This window comes from Lipotes vexillifer, unplaced genomic scaffold (genome assembly GCF_000442215.2).
Source record: "Lipotes vexillifer unplaced genomic scaffold, Lipotes_vexillifer_v1.1 scaffold639, whole genome shotgun sequence".
In the NCBI taxonomy this organism is placed as follows: Eukaryota; Metazoa; Chordata; class Mammalia; order Artiodactyla; family Lipotidae; genus Lipotes; species Lipotes vexillifer.
In genome coordinates, this window is record NW_006786377.1 from 2502737 (window position 1) to 2520007 (window position 17271).

General features: G+C 41.9%; 1 protein-coding gene across 1 annotated transcript in view; it reads right to left on the bottom strand.

The window, feature by feature from the left end:
* Positions 1-9474, bottom strand: part of AKAP12 (A-kinase anchoring protein 12) — a 111307-nt gene extending 101833 nt beyond the window's left edge. The window contains exon 1 of the mRNA XM_007458768.1: positions 9317-9474. Coding sequence (XP_007458830.1) covers positions 9317-9474 — 158 coding nt within the window. The remainder of the gene's footprint in view (positions 1-9316) is intronic.
* Between the last annotated feature and the right edge of the window lie 7797 nt (positions 9475-17271).

Here is a 17271-nt window from a genome sequence, read left to right on the forward strand (position 1 = left end):
AAAAAAAAAAAAAAAAAAAAAAAACCTATTTGAGAATGACTAACCTCAGCACATATGAAAATGTACCATTAAGTAGTACAAATACTTTCAAAATTCCCCATTCTGTGAGATTATATTTATTCAGTTCTTGGGAAATTCTTAAAGCTTTTCACATCACACTAGCCTTTGAATTTTCAGAAGAGATTGCAAGGTCAAAGTTTTCAAGCTGGCAGTGTACACCCACATGCCGAAGAAGACAGTGCCAATGTCTGATTAGATTAGCAATTGCTTGCTTTGTGTTTATTTTTCAGTGTGAAATGCTCAGATTCTTATTTTTTAATTGCAAAATCTTACTTTAAGAAATGTGCATGTGGGCTTCCCTGGTGGCACAGTGGTTAAGAATCTGCCTGCCAATGCAGGGGACACGGGTTCAAGCCCTGGTCCGGGAAGATCCCACGTGCTGTGGAGCAACTAAGCCCATGCACCACAACTACTGAGCCTGAGCTCTAGAGCCTGTGAGCCACAACTACTGAGCCCGCATGCCACAGCTACTGAAGCCCGTGCACCTAGAGCCCTCCTCGGCAACAGGAGAAGCCACGGAAATGAGAAGCCTGCGCACTGCAACGAAGAGTAACCCCTGCTCGCTGCAACTAGAGAAAGCCTGCGCACAGCAATGAAGACCCAATGCAGCCAAAAATAAAATAAATTAAAACTAAATTTAAGAAAAGAAATGTGCATGTTCTAGTACTCCCTATTCTTCCTGAAACAGCACGATGATAAGGAGGTATTAAGGATAACAGGCTGCTTTGTAGATTCGCACAAACACACACATTAAGTATCTTTGATTTTTAGACTGACCAAAGAATCCTTTCCATCTTACTCAGAGACTGTGGAATTACTCTTTATTTTTTTTAAGATGCTTCATTCTTAAAAATATTTCTTCATCAGATCATGCATTCAGCTTTGTTTTTTTTTAATTTTTATTGAAATATAGTTGATTTACAATGTTGTGATATGTTAGTTTCAGGTGTACAGCAAAGTGATTCAGATATGTATATATATATATTTTTTAGATTCTTTTCCATTATAAGTTATTACAAGATTTAAAAAAAAATAAATTCATTTATTTATTTTTGGCTGTCTTGGGTCTTCGTTGCTGTGTGTAGACTCCTCATTGTGGTGGCTTCTCTTGTTATAGAGCACAGGCTTCAGTAGTTGTGGCTCATGGGCTCAGTAGTTGTGGCACACGGGCTTAGTTGCTCCGCGGCATGTGGGATCCTCCCAGACCAGGGCTCGAACCCATGTCCCCTGCATTGGCAGGTGGATTCTTAACCACTGCACCACCAGGGAAGCCTGACCAAGGTTTTGTTTTCCAGAGTCTTGGAGACACCTTCAGAATTGCTTGCATCGGTGTCAGCGATGGAGAGGAAGGCAGCTGTTCTCTGTTTTCCACTTCTCAGTCCAAGGCTGTCAGTTACCCCGATTTCTCACCAGCAGCCCTTTCTCCTCCAAACAGCAGGACGCAGGTGTCCCCGCATATCTTCTCCCATGGGGCAGTTGGTGGTAGAGTCGTTTCCCTGAGAGAGTTAATGCTCTCATAAAAACAGAGATTTCTCAGAAACAAATACACATTGCCCATATAGCAGGCTGAACTTGTATGTCTAATGCTTACTTCTGCAGAAAAGCAGGTCACGTGAGATTTGCCAATAAAATTTAGAGTCATAGCTGGGCATCTTGTGCATACAAAGCATTTTCAAATATGTTTGAAAATAATTCACATATGTTAATACAACCCCTTGAAAGCACAATAATAACTATAGTGATTAAAACAGAATCTAAAACCAACACTCTATCCCACGGATTCATTCTCTCGATTGCCTTCAGACAATTTCACTTAAAACTGGCAACTCTTCACCCCTGAAACTACCACTTATCACTTGTTTTCCCTAAACAAAAAGTCTACGTTTTTTCTGAAGCCGTTACTTACATCAAGTTATCTAAGAGCCCAACTCTTACTGTCCTCTCCTGTATTTGCTGATTATTAACTAGAACACCAGAAAAATTAACTTTATTCAATTCATGAGTAGCTAATAATCCAATATTTGTATAGAAACTACAGAAAAAGTTCAACATACAGTTTAAGTTCCAAGGTCATCTTCCTGTAAATATACATTATGTATATAAGCAAATATTATTCTTTTAACTTTTTTTTTTTTTTTTTTTGTCGTATGCAGGCCTCTCACTGTTGTGGCCTCTCCCGTTGCGGAGCACAGACTCCGGACGCGCAGGCTCAGCGTCCATGGCTCACGAGCCCAGCCGCTCCGCGGCATGTGGGATCTTCCTGGACCGGGGCACAAACCCGTGTCCCCTGCATCGGCAGGCAGACTCTCAACCACTGCGCCACCAGGGAAGCCCATTATTCTTCTAACTTTTAAGGAATGTATTGCTTTGGGTTTAAGTATAAAGCCTGCTATTCATATATCTGTTTCATTTACTAAGATTTAAAATTGGCTCCTGACTCAAATCTAAGATTACTCTAAGGTAACAAAAGCAAGGGAGCCGTGAGTTGAGAGTTGCGGAGGTGGGGTGTTGGAAGGGGACAGTTAATTCTTTCATTCATGTCATTTATATATACATATACCTTTGTTCCCCCTCCAGCCACTGTGGAAGGCTTTCCAGAAGCAATTATTTACAGAGAACTGATTTAACATAGCTCCCACCACTTTGTTCAAAATGTGTCTAAATGTAAACAAATAAACAAATAAATGAATACTATTGAAATGTAGTCCCCAGTAAGCCCATATAGCTTTGGCTTCTCATTTTTCTAGAGTTGGGCTGCTCTCCACCTATTATGGAGTGACTAGAACGCAGATACAGTAAATGATTTGCCCAATATGGAGGGAGAGTTTCTCAGGATACACTTATGGAGGATGCCTGAAGGTATCTGGAAGGTTTCTGCACTCCAGGGCAGATCAAGTTACCATAATCCAGCAACTTCAAATCCCTTCACAAATTCTTCAAAGGGTCCTGTAAATATCCAACATTTAAAAAAATATTTTGACTTATTAATTCGACAAACTTTTATTGAGTTAAGTGCCAGGAAAAATGCTTGGAGTTTTTCAAAGCTGGAAACTGGTTTCATAAGTCAACATTGCTTACCGGAAAAAAAGACATTATAGAGACATACATTTTAAATCATTGAGAGATTTTTATGTTCCTCTATTAACTTGAATAGCTTTATGAATTTTTAACCTTAGATCTGTTATATGTTGTCTCTGACATTAAAAAATACTTCAGTTATTTTTTGCGTGTGATTAAGAACCCAATGAAAAGACCAATGCTTGATCTAAAGAATTACTAAAATTGTATAGAAGAGAGGTTGACTATTTTATCCCATGTTATAGAGCTCCCATCCAAATCTCAGATGTTGTCCTGAGATTCCATATTTGAATTGATCTCAGTTGTATTGGGATTGATCTCAAGTCTATCAGCTGCTTTTTGTTTGTTTGTTTGTTTTTTAATGACTTCTGTCACTCCTACAAATGCAGTATTCATAGGAAAGGTAGTAGAGTCAATGGTAACTTTGAAAAGTGAAACAATCACTTGATATGTTGTTTTGAATGTTATTATGCTCTTTGACAATTCTATGGAAGAAATCATGAGTAAAATATTTGAATTTTCCTTTCTGTTGGAGAATTTGAAACACTGATTATTTCAGAGTGTGAAATTATGGGGTGTTTTCCTGAGTAAAAATGATGGGTTAGGGAAAATAATATCCAGCAAGTGACTGCAAATATCCAGGATTTCAAGCAAAACTTTACAGAACAAATTCCATGAGTGGAAGTTGCCAACAGTCCCTTATTGTTTTGACAGCTTTATGGAGGTATAATTGCCATAGAAGGAAGTGCACACATTTAAAGTGTACAATTTGATGGGTTTTAGGACAAATGTATACATCCTTGAAATCATCACCACAATCAAGTTAATAGGCATAACCATTCACCCAAAAACATCTCTGTGCGTCCTTGTAATCCCTCTATTCAGCCCCTCCCATCCCCCATCTTGCCTTCCCAGGCAGCCGCTTACCTGCTTTCTGTCACTATAGAATAATTTGCATTTTCCACAATTTTATAGGAATTCATAGAAATGGAATAATCTACTATATGCTCTTCTTTGTCTGGCTTCTGTTACTCAGCATAATTATACTGAGATGCATTCATAATTATATTGAGTTGTTGCATTTAACAGTAGTTACAGGCGATCTTTATTTTTAAAAAATTTTGAGGGGGTTACTTCCCGGGCAGTCCAGTGGTTAAGACTCTGCGCTTTCACAGAGCAGAGGGGGAAGGGTGGAACCCGCTTCCACGGGTTCCATCCCTGACCGGGGAACTAAGATCCCCACATGCCATGCAGTGCGGCCAAAAAGAAAAAAAATTTTGTTGTTGTTTATGACTTTCCTAAATATTTAATAGTGAATATGTATCAGTTTTTTCCCTTGTAATGCAAAGATTTAGGCATATGCTCATGATATATGCATACATATCTCCTCCCATTTAAATCTAGAGAATAAAAATTCAACTGGCATTTGAGTCTGAGTTAGAGGAACGCAATTCCATTCTGTATTTAATAAGTCTGTATTCACTTTATGTGCTTTTCCTGGTTCAGATTCTTATTCTAGTCTGAGTAGTTGAAGGATTTAGAAAAAAAAAAATTAACTTTATTATCTTTACACAATAGTCATCAGTTTGGCTGGTAATGATGCGTTTTTGGCCATAATTCCAAAACTACATATGATAGCAGTACTTTGCCAACTTAGGGGGAAAATATTATGGGAAGTATAGTCATATGCCTTAAATGTTGTTTTGTAGCAATGTAAAATGACTTATTAAAGGGTATGTCTTACCTGCTTATATCCATGACCCAGATCAAGGTATGTTGGACCTTTACAGACTTATGTTAACACCAAAACCTGTACATGAGTGTTTATAGCAGCTTTATTTGTAATAGCCCCAAAGGAAAAACAACCCCGATATCCTTTAACACATTCAATGGTTAAATAAACTGTGGTATGTCTACACCATGAAACGCTGCCCAGCAGTATAAAGAAACAAACTCCCCATATGTGCAGCAATCTGGACAAATCTCCAGAGAATTATACTGAAAGAAAACCAGCAATCCCCCAAAGTTATATACTGTATGACTCCATTTATATAACAGTCTTGAAATGCAAAATTGTAGAAATGGAGAAGAGATTAGCGGTAGCCAAGGGTTAGGGAGGGGTGAGGGAGGAGAGAGTGGGTATGGCCATAAAACTGCAACAAGAGGGATGCTTGTGGATTGGGAATGTTCTGTACTTTGAATGTATCAATGTCAATATCCCGAGTGATATAGACTACAGTTTTGCAAGATGTTACCATGCGGGAAACTGGGTGAAAGGTATATGGGCTCTGTCCTGTACTATTTCTTACAACTGCTGTGTCTACAATTAACTGAAAAAAAAAAAAAAAAAGACTTGGGCTTCCCTGGTGGCGCAGTGGTTGAGAGTCTGCCTGCCGATGCAGAGGACACGGGTTCTTGTGCCCCGGTCCCGGAAGATCCCACATGTCGCGGAGCGGCTGGGCCCGTGAGCCATGACCGCTGAGCCTGTGCTCCGCTATGGGAGAGGCCACAACAGTGAGAGGCCCGGGTACCACAAAAAAAAAAAAAAAAGATTTAATTTTTTTTAAAAAAGAACAATAAAATATATATTCTTGGATGGGCTAAAATAGAGGTCTAAGATACCTGTTTTTTTTCAATTTACAGTCTCCTCAACTTTCCAGCATCCTTGAAATGCCCTTTAAAATGAAAACTAAGCCAAATTAGATGTCAACTCAGTGTTAGTAAGTTGGTATTTTGTTTTGCTCCTAAGCTTGTTAACTCTGGAACAATCAGACTTGATAAAATACAGAAACAATAGATTTCCTGACTCTGCCCTGCTGTGTAAATACACTCTTTTAACTCCTTAGCTTCATCTGCCAATGTAGTTGTGGACCCACCTATAATTATCCTGGCCAATATCATTTCCAAATTCTCCTGCTTGTGAAGGGCCCTCAAAGGAACCAGATCAAACAAGAAATGAAGCAAGGAACGTCTTAGACTCAAGAACAGTTTCTGCAAAGGTCCCTCCCTTTTCTGCTTCTCTCATCACCAGCATTTAGCATGGCTTTAGTTAGCAAAATACACGTAGGAATCCAGCAATATTATATCAGCTATAAGATAAAGAAAGATAAAAAAGATCAGTTAAAGAAAGAACAGGAGGGGGCACTTAGGGTTTAAAATGCTAATTTCTAGGGTAAATTTAACTGGAACAAAATTGGATTTTATACGGCTTATATTTTCTGGATTTTAAAAAATGCACATCCTTCTTTGGCCTATATTTAATAACGACTATTATATATTTGCTTTTTTAAATAAACATCTGCAACATGCAAGGCAATGCAGCAAAGCATTCCCCAAGATTAAGAAATTAATATCTGTTTATAATCATATTTTTAAAAAACTCCAGTAATGGTAAAGCTCTCAGGCAGCACATAGCAGCCACCAATATTTGAAGCTGATATTTTAGCAGAGTAAGACTCCAACCTGGGCAGTGGAGCTAGACTTACCCCAGAAATGTCCACATGAGAGTTTTTACTTCCCACATTTCATTGTATTCAAGTAAAATGGTTTCTGGATAGTTTGGAGATTTGCAGAGAAAAATCCCATCTTAGCCTCTTTTCAAAATAATGCTATGCCTAACTTTGGTGGCCGAGAGAAGAGGTCAGAAGATTTTTAAAGATCTCAACAGTTTAAATAGCTCTTTTGCCAGTCTGGGCAGGAAGACACTGAACTTTCCCCATTCCTGAAAAGAAACTGCTCAAGGCACTAATTTCCGGTTTGTCTCTGGCTCCCAGGTTTCTTTGATATCCGGAAGATGGGTTTGGTCTGAACAAATTAGCAACTGAGGTGAAGAATGGTTGCTTTTATTATTAGATAATCTTTCTCTTACTGACTTTTCTCAGCATAAGTTGCAAAAGCAGCTCCTTTTAAATGCATTATCGTCCAAAACTCAAAGCCAAGTGGCTAACTAAACAGGAGTCTCTTCCTTCCCACTCAAGCCACAATCGGGATTCAGAAAAGTGTGTGGAGCTGGTAAAAACGTTTGGCCTTGACCCTCACTTGGGTTTTTCTTTCCTAAAACTGCAAAGTTCCAGTTTGTGTCCTGTCTCTCCATCTTATAAATTTATTTGGTTCTGGTTCATAATTCGCTGTGGAAACTGCTGTTCTGATTTGAAGTCCCTTATCTGTCCCCATCCGACCCCACCACTTTCAGCTGCCCGCTCTTGGGTTCTCCTGAATTCCTTTGCCAGCCCTGGGACTAGGATGAGGGAGGGACTTTGCTGTGGGGGAAACTTATCAGGGACTCCCTCGCTCTTCCTGGGGCCTCTAGCGGCCTAAGCCAAGGGTCCTGGAACCCCTAGACTCCTGGAGGAGCAAGCGCAATGGTGCATCTCTTCGGAGGGGGTGGAGGGGGTGGGCTTAGAGAGGAGGAGGGGCCCATCGGGGCAGAGCCCAAGGACAATGAAATGGCACTCTTTTCTTTTTGTTTTTTTTTTAAACATATGGAATTTATTGTTTTCTGGTTTTCCCTCCTGACATGATGCCATTTATTTATTTATTTATTTTTAATGATTTTTTTTAACATCTTCATCGGAGTATAATTGCTTTACAATGGTGTGTTAGTTTCTGCTTTATAACAAAGTGAATCAGTTATACATATACATATGTCCCCATATCTCCTCCCTCTTGCGTCTCCCTCCCTCCCACCCTCCCTATCCCACCCCTCTAGGTGGTCACAAAGCACTGAGCTGATCTCCCTGTGCTATGCGGCTGCTTCTCACTAGCTATCTATTTTATGTTTGGTAGTGTATATAAGTCCATGCCACTCTCTCACTTCATCCCAGCTTACCCTTCCCCCTCCCCGTATCCTCAAGTCCATTATCTAGTAGGTCTGTGTTTTTATTCCTGTCTTGCCGCTAGGTTCTTCATGACCTTTTTTTTTTTCTTTTTCTTAGATTCCATATATATGTGTTAGCATACGGTATTTGTTCTTTTCTTTCTGACTTACTTCACTCTGTATGACAGACTCTAGGTCCATCCACCTCACTACAAATAACTCAATTTTGTTTCTTCTTATGGCTGAGTAATATTCCATTGTATATATGTGCCACATCTTCTTTATCCATTCATCTGTCAATGGACACTTAGGTGCTTCCATGTCCTGGCTATTGTAAATAGAGCTGCAATGAACATTTTGGTACATGACTCTTTTTGAATTATGGTTTTCTCTGGATATATGCCCAGTAGTGGGATTGCTGGGTCATATGGTAGTTCTATTTTTAGTTTTTTAAGGAACCTCCATACTGTTCTCATAGTGGCTATATCAATTCACATTCCCACCAACAGTGCAAGAGGGTTCCCTTTTCTCCACACCCTCTCCAGTATTTATTGTTTGTAGATTTTTTGATGATGGCCATTCTGACCCGTGTGAGATGATATCTCATTGTAGTTTTGACTTGCATGAAATGGCACTCTTGATAAACCTGACACATAAACTGGCACATCTGGCTTTTTTTCTTGTTTGCTTTTGTTTTTTTCTTTTTGACTACGAAATAGGAAAACTTTAAAGTGATTTATTTCACCAACCACTGTGGGGTCCATAAAGGATGTCTTGACCAGTTGTAAGGGAGGATTTTGTCTGTGGAGCAATAACACACAAATAAGAGGTGAGATCAATTATATTACAGGCTTCACCACCTGGAGGACTTTTTTTTCTAGAGGGAGCATTGGCGGAAACAATAGAAATTAGACTGTCCTTAAGACCAAGAAAATGAGGAGCACTACTTACTTTGAAAAGAATCATTTGGATATGATCCTTACAGCACTTTCATTCAGATTCTCTCTTCCAGGCGCACCCTAGCGTCAAAATTTCCCACTAACTTGAGAATTCTGAGACTGAGATTCTCCAAGAATTTTCCACGAGCAACCTTTCTGAGTGGCACAAACGTGCATGTTGGGGGGCTGCCCCTAACAGGCCAGTTCTCAGAGGACTCATGAAGCACAGGAAGAAAACAGGAAAACCTCTATTTACACGTATTTAATCTCATCCTATCTAAATTACTAATTGGAGTATATGATAGGATATACCTAACATATTAGTGCTATAGCAATATAAGTATAATATTTATAAATAAATACAAATATGTATATTGGATCTGAATGCTCAAGTTTTAAAAAGTTGACATTTATGATTTCACACAGTCTCGGGAAGCTGGAAATGGCTTTGCTGTGTGATTCTGGCTCGGGGTCTCTCACGAGGTTGCCTTCGGGCTGTCGATCAGGGTTGTCGTCATCCCCAAGCTCATAGGGAGCTGAAGAATCCACTTCCAGCTCACTCTCTTGGTAATTGGTTAGCATCATCAGTTCTTAGCTGGCTGCTGGCACAAGGCTTCAGTCTCTCATTTCATGGGCCCCTCCACTGGGCTGCTCACAAGATGGCAGCCTGCTTTCCTCAAAGTGACAGATGAGAGAATGAAAAGCCTTAAAAAGGCTGGAGACCACTTTGCTAAAGGCAAAGAAAATCAGTCTTCTTCAGTCAAGCCCATAGAAAGTGACTTGTGCTTTATAACCAGAAATTCATAACTGGTATTAGCCGCTGACTATGAGTTCATTCACACATCACACAGCTCCCCAAGGATGGGACCACATTTCATACCTTTTTATTTCCCCATGACCTAGTATCATCCTTGAGAGTGTAAGAGAATTGTTAATGAAGGGTAAACTGGATTGCAAAAGGAGGTTGAGAGGAATGGAGAGGAACTGTTCTTAAGTTAGTTTACTTGGATTTGAGTCTTGGTCAGCCACCTGGTAGCTGTGTGACTTCAGGCAAGTTGTTTAACCTCTCTGTGTTTTGGTTTGCTCAACTCTACAATAAGAATAATATTAATGCCTGCCTTATAAGGTCATGAAGAGTAATTGTGAAGATGCATATAAAGGGCTAAGAACAGTGCCTGGCACCTAGAAAATGTTTCCAAAGCAGGATTTCTTGTTTTCTGGGGCAGCGGTCTCCAGCCTTTTTGACTATATTCTCCATCAATTAAAAAAAAAAAAAAGCATTTAGCTTCAATATATGTATACATGATTTATTTAAATATTTTTATCTATAATATATTCTTTCCATTAATTAACCCCTTGCAGCACTAGTACTACAAGGCAAAATGTTATGTGAGGTTTTACCAGGATTGGACTGCATGCCTGGTAGAATATGGCAGAAGTGATGGTATCACTTCTGAGATTAGGATATGAGAGACCTCTGCTTCCACCTTGGATGCCCACTGGCTCCCACTCTCTTGATCATTCTCTCATCTGTCATTTCGAGGAAGGAAGGCTGCCATCTTGTGAGCAGCCCAGTGGAGGGGCCCATGAAATGAGAGACTGAAGCCTTGTGCCAGCAGCCAGATAAGAACTGATGATGCAAGAGATTGAGCTGGAAGCGGATTCTTCAGCTCCCTATGAGCTTGGGGATGACGACAACCCTGACCGACAGCCCAAAGGCAACCTCGTGAGAGACCCCGAGGCAGAATCACACAGCTAAGCCATTTCCAGCTTCCCGAGACCGTGTGAAATCATAAATGTCTATTGCTTTAAGGTGTTAAAAAAAATGCCATGTGTTTAAAGGATAAATAAACTACTTTTTTTTTTTTTGCCACATCGTGCTTCATGCGGGATCTTAGTTCCCTAACCAGGGATGGAACCGGCGCCCCCGGCAGTGGAAGGCGAAGTCTTAACGACTGGACTGCCAGGGAAGTCCCCAAATAAACTACATTTGAATTGGCAAGCCCAAGAATTTTTAGATGCTTATAAAAGAAGAAGATGGTAGATTCTTGTGATTTTTAGCCAATATTTATTCCTAGTGATCACTTGACCTATCTGAGTTGAGGGCTCGGTATTTTTTGTGTCACAGTTTGGTGACAGCCATACCCTGCAAGGCTGCCGCCCCATTCACTTTCTGAACAAGATCTAGATCAAGCTCTCAGAGGCAGGTGTACGACCAGGAAATGACCTCATTAAATGGCAGGCAGAGCCACAGAACAATTTCACAACAAAGACATTGCTACAGGGTGGACCTGTGCAATGACCACAGAGGCAGAGGCAGGATGGGCTGTGATAATCCCATGTGCAAATAAAAACCCAGGAGGTGCTTAGTTCAAACCAGTTTAATAGGACTGTAGGTATAATGGCCTTTTTCTTATACCTGGGGGCTGTTTGAGAGGCTCCAGAATTTTATATGATGACACTAAAACAATACCTATTTTCAGACCTCATAGTGGAGGGGGAAATATATGTAAATTTAAATACCAAAGGGGCAAGGTAGGGGTAGAGAATTAAGAGGTACAAACTACTACATATAAAATAAATAAGCTACAAAGATATAGTGTACAACACAAGGAACATAGCCAATATTTTATAATACTTTTAAAATTAATTAATTTTTTATTAAAGTGTGGTTGATTTACAATGTTGTGTTAGTTTCAGGTGCACAGCAAAGTGATTCAGTTAGGTGTACATATATATGTATTTTTTCCCTTATAGGTTATTACAAAATATTGAGTATAGTTCCCTGTGCTATACAGTAGGTCCTTGTTGGTTATCTATTTTATATAGAGCAGTGTGTATATGTAATCCCAACCTCCTAATTGTAATAACTTTAAATGGAGTATAATCTATAGAAAATATCGAATCACTATGTTGTAATATAATGTTGTAAATCAACTATACCTTAATTTAAAAATTAAAATAAATAAATAACCAATTTTAATGTGGAATAGGCTTAGGATCTGGGAGGGTTTCCCTGGAGGGGCAGGAGGTATCTGGAGTAGCAACCAGCATAGGTAAAGAGGCCACCGTGGAAGGGGTGATATTGCCAAGGAGGCCAAGCACAAGTCGACCGTTTATCCCATACGGATGAAACTGCAAAGGAGTATAAATGCAGCAACTAAAATCAATATTTGTAAAGGACACAACAGGTTGGCTTGAAGATGATTCAAGTAGGTCTCTCAAGTCTAGGTGGAAATTTGTAGGGTCCCATCTTTTCATTGAAAGGAGTGATTTTAAACATCTCTGGCTTTTAAATGTGAGATTTCTTTTTTCTTTCTCCCCCCATCCCCAGCCCCCGCGTGGCTTGGGGGATCTCAGTTCCCGACCGGGGATGGAACCCCTGCCCCCTGCAATGGAAGCGCGGAGTCCTAACCACTGGACTGCCAGGAAATTCTCTAAATGCAAGATTTCAATCATATTCAGTTCTATTTTAACAATGATTCTAGGATATGACCTTTCTGGGCACTGTGATCTTTAATAACAGGTGGCCCACTTTTGGATTCTCATAGCAAAATTAAACAGTAGAACTCTTATGTGACACTGTTATTTTAATTTGTAGACATTGGGCCTTGTACTTTTGTTCCGTGTTGCATTATTGCGTCCTCCACGGTAGATAGCTGTGATAAGGAGGCCGTGGTCCCTGCTGCCCTCTGTGCGCTGCTAGTGGACCACCCTGGTCCCCCATCTACCATAGGAGGTGTGTGTCTCTGTGGGTGTCCAGTACCATCTCCCCAGGTGGAGACCGTTAATATATTGCAAATGAATCAGAGTTTTCTAATTGTTTTTTCCCCCCAAAACAGCATCTCCTGTCCTTCCTTGACACCGAGATCCCATTAATTCTCCAACTTAGCTGTTTAGGCAACTTCTCCCAGTATCCTAGCAGATGGATGACAGAGGCTCCTATTTAAACACTGGGCTACTGCCACTCTATGGGCTCCACACATAGTACCCCTCCCCCGGACCCAGCATGTCTGAATTCTCTTCCTCTGTTGAATTTGCTTTTATGCAAGTGCTTAAATCTATTTGAGATTTAAAAATAAACAACCACTGAGCTTTGCTCAATGCCCTTAGAGATTGCTTTTCTTTCACAATCCAGTTTCTTGGAAGAACAGTCTCTACAGCACATTGATCTTCACCTTACCCTCTTTCATTCCTCAACTCTCTGCCATCTGGCGTCTGTCCCCACCGTGGCAGTGGGCTGCTCTCTTGTCCTGGTCGCCTGCAGCAGAGAACAGGCCCCAGCCCCTATCTTTGTTCCCACTGTGCAATTTGACACTGTGGACCGCTCCTCCTGGGAAATTTCTTCGGCGGCCTCCCAGCTATAACTTTTTCTCAGGCCACTGCATGTTGATCTCCTGCAGACGTACTTTCGACTGTCTTTCTATGTGGCTGGTCCACCAGCCCTACCCCAGGCCCTCTCCTGTTCTTTTCTCACCTCGTCTCACACTCCATGTCTGTCCTGAGTAGCTCAGCCCATCCACAGCTTTAGTAGCCACTTCATGTCCAAATGTGCCCCTCAGCCCAGGCCCTTTCTGTAACCAGGACAGATTATCCAACTATGTTTGGTACATCAACAAATACAGGCAGACCCCGGAGATTTCCAAGGTTCGGTTCCAGATCACAGCGATAAAGCGAATATCACAATAAAGCGAGTCACATGAATTTTTTAGCTTCCCAGTGCCTATAAAAGTTATGTTTATACTATACTCTCTATGGAGTGTGCAATAGCATTATGTCTTTAAAAAAACAATGTACATACTTTAATTAAAAATACCTTGGGTCCAGTGGTTAAGACTCCACACTTCCACTGCAGGGGGCATGGGTTCGATCCCTGGTCAGGGAACTAAGATCCTGCGTGCTGTGCGGCACAGCCGAAAAATAAAAACAAAACCCAAAAATATCTTATTGCTAAAGATGCTAACCATCACCTGAGCGAGTCATAATCTTTCTGCAATAATAACATCTAAGATCACCATTCACAGATCACTGTAACAAATATGATAAAATGAAAATTTTGCAATATTTCGAGAATTACCAAAATGTGACACAGAGACACAAAGTAAGCAAATGCTGTTGGAAAAACGGCGCCGATAGACTTGCTGGACACAGGGTTGCCACAAACCTTCATTTTGTACAAAACAAAATCTCTGAGAAGTGCTGTGAAACAAGGTATGCCTGTAGTTCAAAATGATCTCACTTTGGGCTTGCCTGGTGATGCAGTGGTTGAGAGTCCGCCTGCCGATGCAGGGGACGCGGGTTCGTGCCCCGGTCCGGGAAGATCCCACATGCCGCAGAGCAACTAAGCCTGTGCGCCACAGCTACTGAGCCCACATGCCTAGAGCCCATGCTCTGCAAGAAGAGAAGCCACGACAATGAGAAGCCCGCACACCCCAACGAAGAATAGCCCCTGCTTGCCGCAACTAGAGAAAGCCTGCGCACAGCCATGAAGACCCAACACGGCCAAAAATTAAATAAATAAATAAATAAATTTATTTTTTAAAAAAAGAATGAAGTAGGCACAACAGGGAGAAACAGAGACCCCTGCTCAGCCTTGGAGAGAGAGAGAGACCCTGGGGGGAGAGAGGGAGCCACCTTCATCCTTTAACTGGTCTGGCATTCTGGCTCCCTTTCCTCCCGAGAAGCAATTAAGCAGTCTGTTCTTGCGTCCTGGGAGTGAGTCTGAAAGATCTTTTGTAACCAGCTGCATCTTAACCAGGCGACCAGGTCTTCAGGGTCACCCTTTCCTGGGCTGAAGCCAGCCCACCTATACTAGAAGAACCGCCATGGGTAGGGGGGTGACATTCTGTCCCTTCCAGAGCTGGGCAAAAGGAGTTTGAAAGCACAAATAAATTGTTAATAATTTCTTCAGGAGGGGCATATATAACCTCAAAATGAAAGAAAAGTTAAGAGCGTAAACTATAAGGATTGTTTGCCAGGGACACGTTAAGCTGGACCAACACACGAAAGCTAATGTTCATATGGCATCTCTTTGGGTAAGTTCTGGACAAGCATTTCATTCTAGAGTCTCCATTCACTTACACTCCAACCTGAGGCTCTTCTTAGGAGCTTAGATAAAACCGGAGGGCTTCCCTGGTGGCGCAGTGGTTAGGAATCCGCCTGCCAATGCAGGGGACACGGGTTCGAGCCCTGGTCTGGGAAGATCCCACATGCTGCAGAGCAAGTCCATGTGTCACAACTACTGAGTCTGTGCTCTGGAGCCTGCGCTCTGGAGCCGGTGCTCTGTGAGGAGAGAGGCCACCGCAATGAGAGGCCCGCACACTACAATGAAGAGTAGCCCCCACTCACTGCAACTAAAAAAAGAAAGCCCACGTGCAGCCACGAAGACCCAACGCAGCCAAAAATAAATTAATTTTTAAAAAAAGCTGTCAATTGCTCAAAAGCATTTGTGTAAGACATTAACATTAAAAGAAAAGACAACCTCAACTTTTACCAAAATCTACATGAGTTTGGATTATCCTTTAAAAAAAAAAAAGAAAGAAAACTGGAAACGTGAGTAAGCAACATTTGGGGGTTTTAATTTAATAACAGCAGAAAGATCAAGAATAGAATCTTGATGAAGTCAGTACTAATATTCTTACAGGACTTATGTTTGTAGCTGATTTCCAATGAGAAACCGAGGGACTTTTTGCTGTCCAGCTGCACATGAGAACAAGAGGGGTCTAATCCGATGAGCATCCCCCAGCCGTGCCAAGTCAAGGCATCCTCACCTGATCCTCCAGGAACACCACCTGTGGCCTGTAAGCTGATTTGCCAGTGACACAGAGGCACCTAGCAGATGCCCTGCTGGAGCGTAATCAGATTGCAGGGCGAGCTGGGCTCCTTGGGAAAGGAGTGTGGCGGGGGTACCAGGCAGGGGAGAAGTGCATTGAGAACCAGGGCAGGATGTAGAGAACGAGCAAAAACCAAGCCTGAACTCAGTCTCCATTACAGGTAAGTGTCAGCCACCAGAGAGCAACGTAAAGCAGGAGACGGCCACCTCATCTGGCAACGCCTGCAGGTGCTTCTGATCAAGCCCGTGCTGCGTCGCTTTTCTTAGTCCTGGTTTTTCCCAGCCCAGCCTGGAGTAGAAGTTCAAAGACTTCTCTACCTATAATAAACGGCTGTCCCTTCCCCTTTTATTTCTTGATTTTTACCTTTTGCTCTGTAGTCTTTATTAGTGTGTATTCTGGACATAATAAAATATGGCTAATTCATGTAAGCAAAAGCTTGTGGGAAGCTAGCAAAGCATTGCCATTAATAAGATGACTAGTTGAGGGTAAATAGAGGTCAAAACTGGTTTTCTTTGTTTTAGAAAGTCCAAACTCCTTTTCTTACCGATTATCCTAGGTAGCTGTGAGCATTTGTTTGTTTTTGAGGTCTCTTAAATTCAAAATGGGTAAAGCTTTTTTTTTTTCAAATGTATAGAATAACTGGGACTCACATCTACTAATACGTACAAGGCCTCACTGTGTAGTTTCAATGACTGTAAATGCTCCCTTTAAATTTAGTGTAATTTTTTTTTTTTTTTTTTTTTTGCGGTACGCGGGCCTCCCACTGTTGTGGCCTCTCCCGTTGTGGAGCACAGGCTCCGGACGCGCAGGCCTAGCGGCCATGGCTCACGGGCCCAGCCGCTCCGCGGCATGTGGGATCTTCCCGGACCGGGGCACGAACCCCTGTCCCCTGCATCGGCAGACGGACTTTCAACCACTGCGCCACCAGGGAAGCCCTTAGTGTAATTTCTTAATCAAAATGTTCAGAAAACAACAGGAATGTTTACCCGTAGGTAATAAATTAACTATGGCTCCAACAACTTTGTGATTTTATTTTGGAAGGGATTCTTTCTTCCTTAGTAACACTTGCTGGGTTGTGTTGTTATAAAAGCAGCAATGTGAATTCGTGAGATTATTTGGGATTTTCCCGGGTTGGGAGCGTCTCACTAGTCAGTTGGAGGGCAGAGAGAGGAATTGCAGTGTGAGGGGGATCACCTGAGTCTTGGGGGCAGGGTATATGCACAACAAGTGGAGACTGAGGGTGGAGAGGTGTCACACTGGGGCCCAGAACACAGCCTTCGCTGTCAGACAGACCCAGCTCTGCCACTGTGACCTTGGAGGAGCTGCTTCTTGTCTCTTAGTCTTCCTTTTCTGTTTTCTCATGTGTGAAGCGGGGATATAAAACCCAACTCAGGGCTTCCCTGGTGGCGCAGTGGTTGAGAGTCCGCCTGCCGATGCAGGGGACATGGGTTCGTGTCCCGGTCCGGGAAGATCCCACATGCCGCGGAGCGGCTGGGCCTGTGAGCCATGGCCGCTGAGCCTGCGCGTCCGGAGCCTGTGCTCCTCA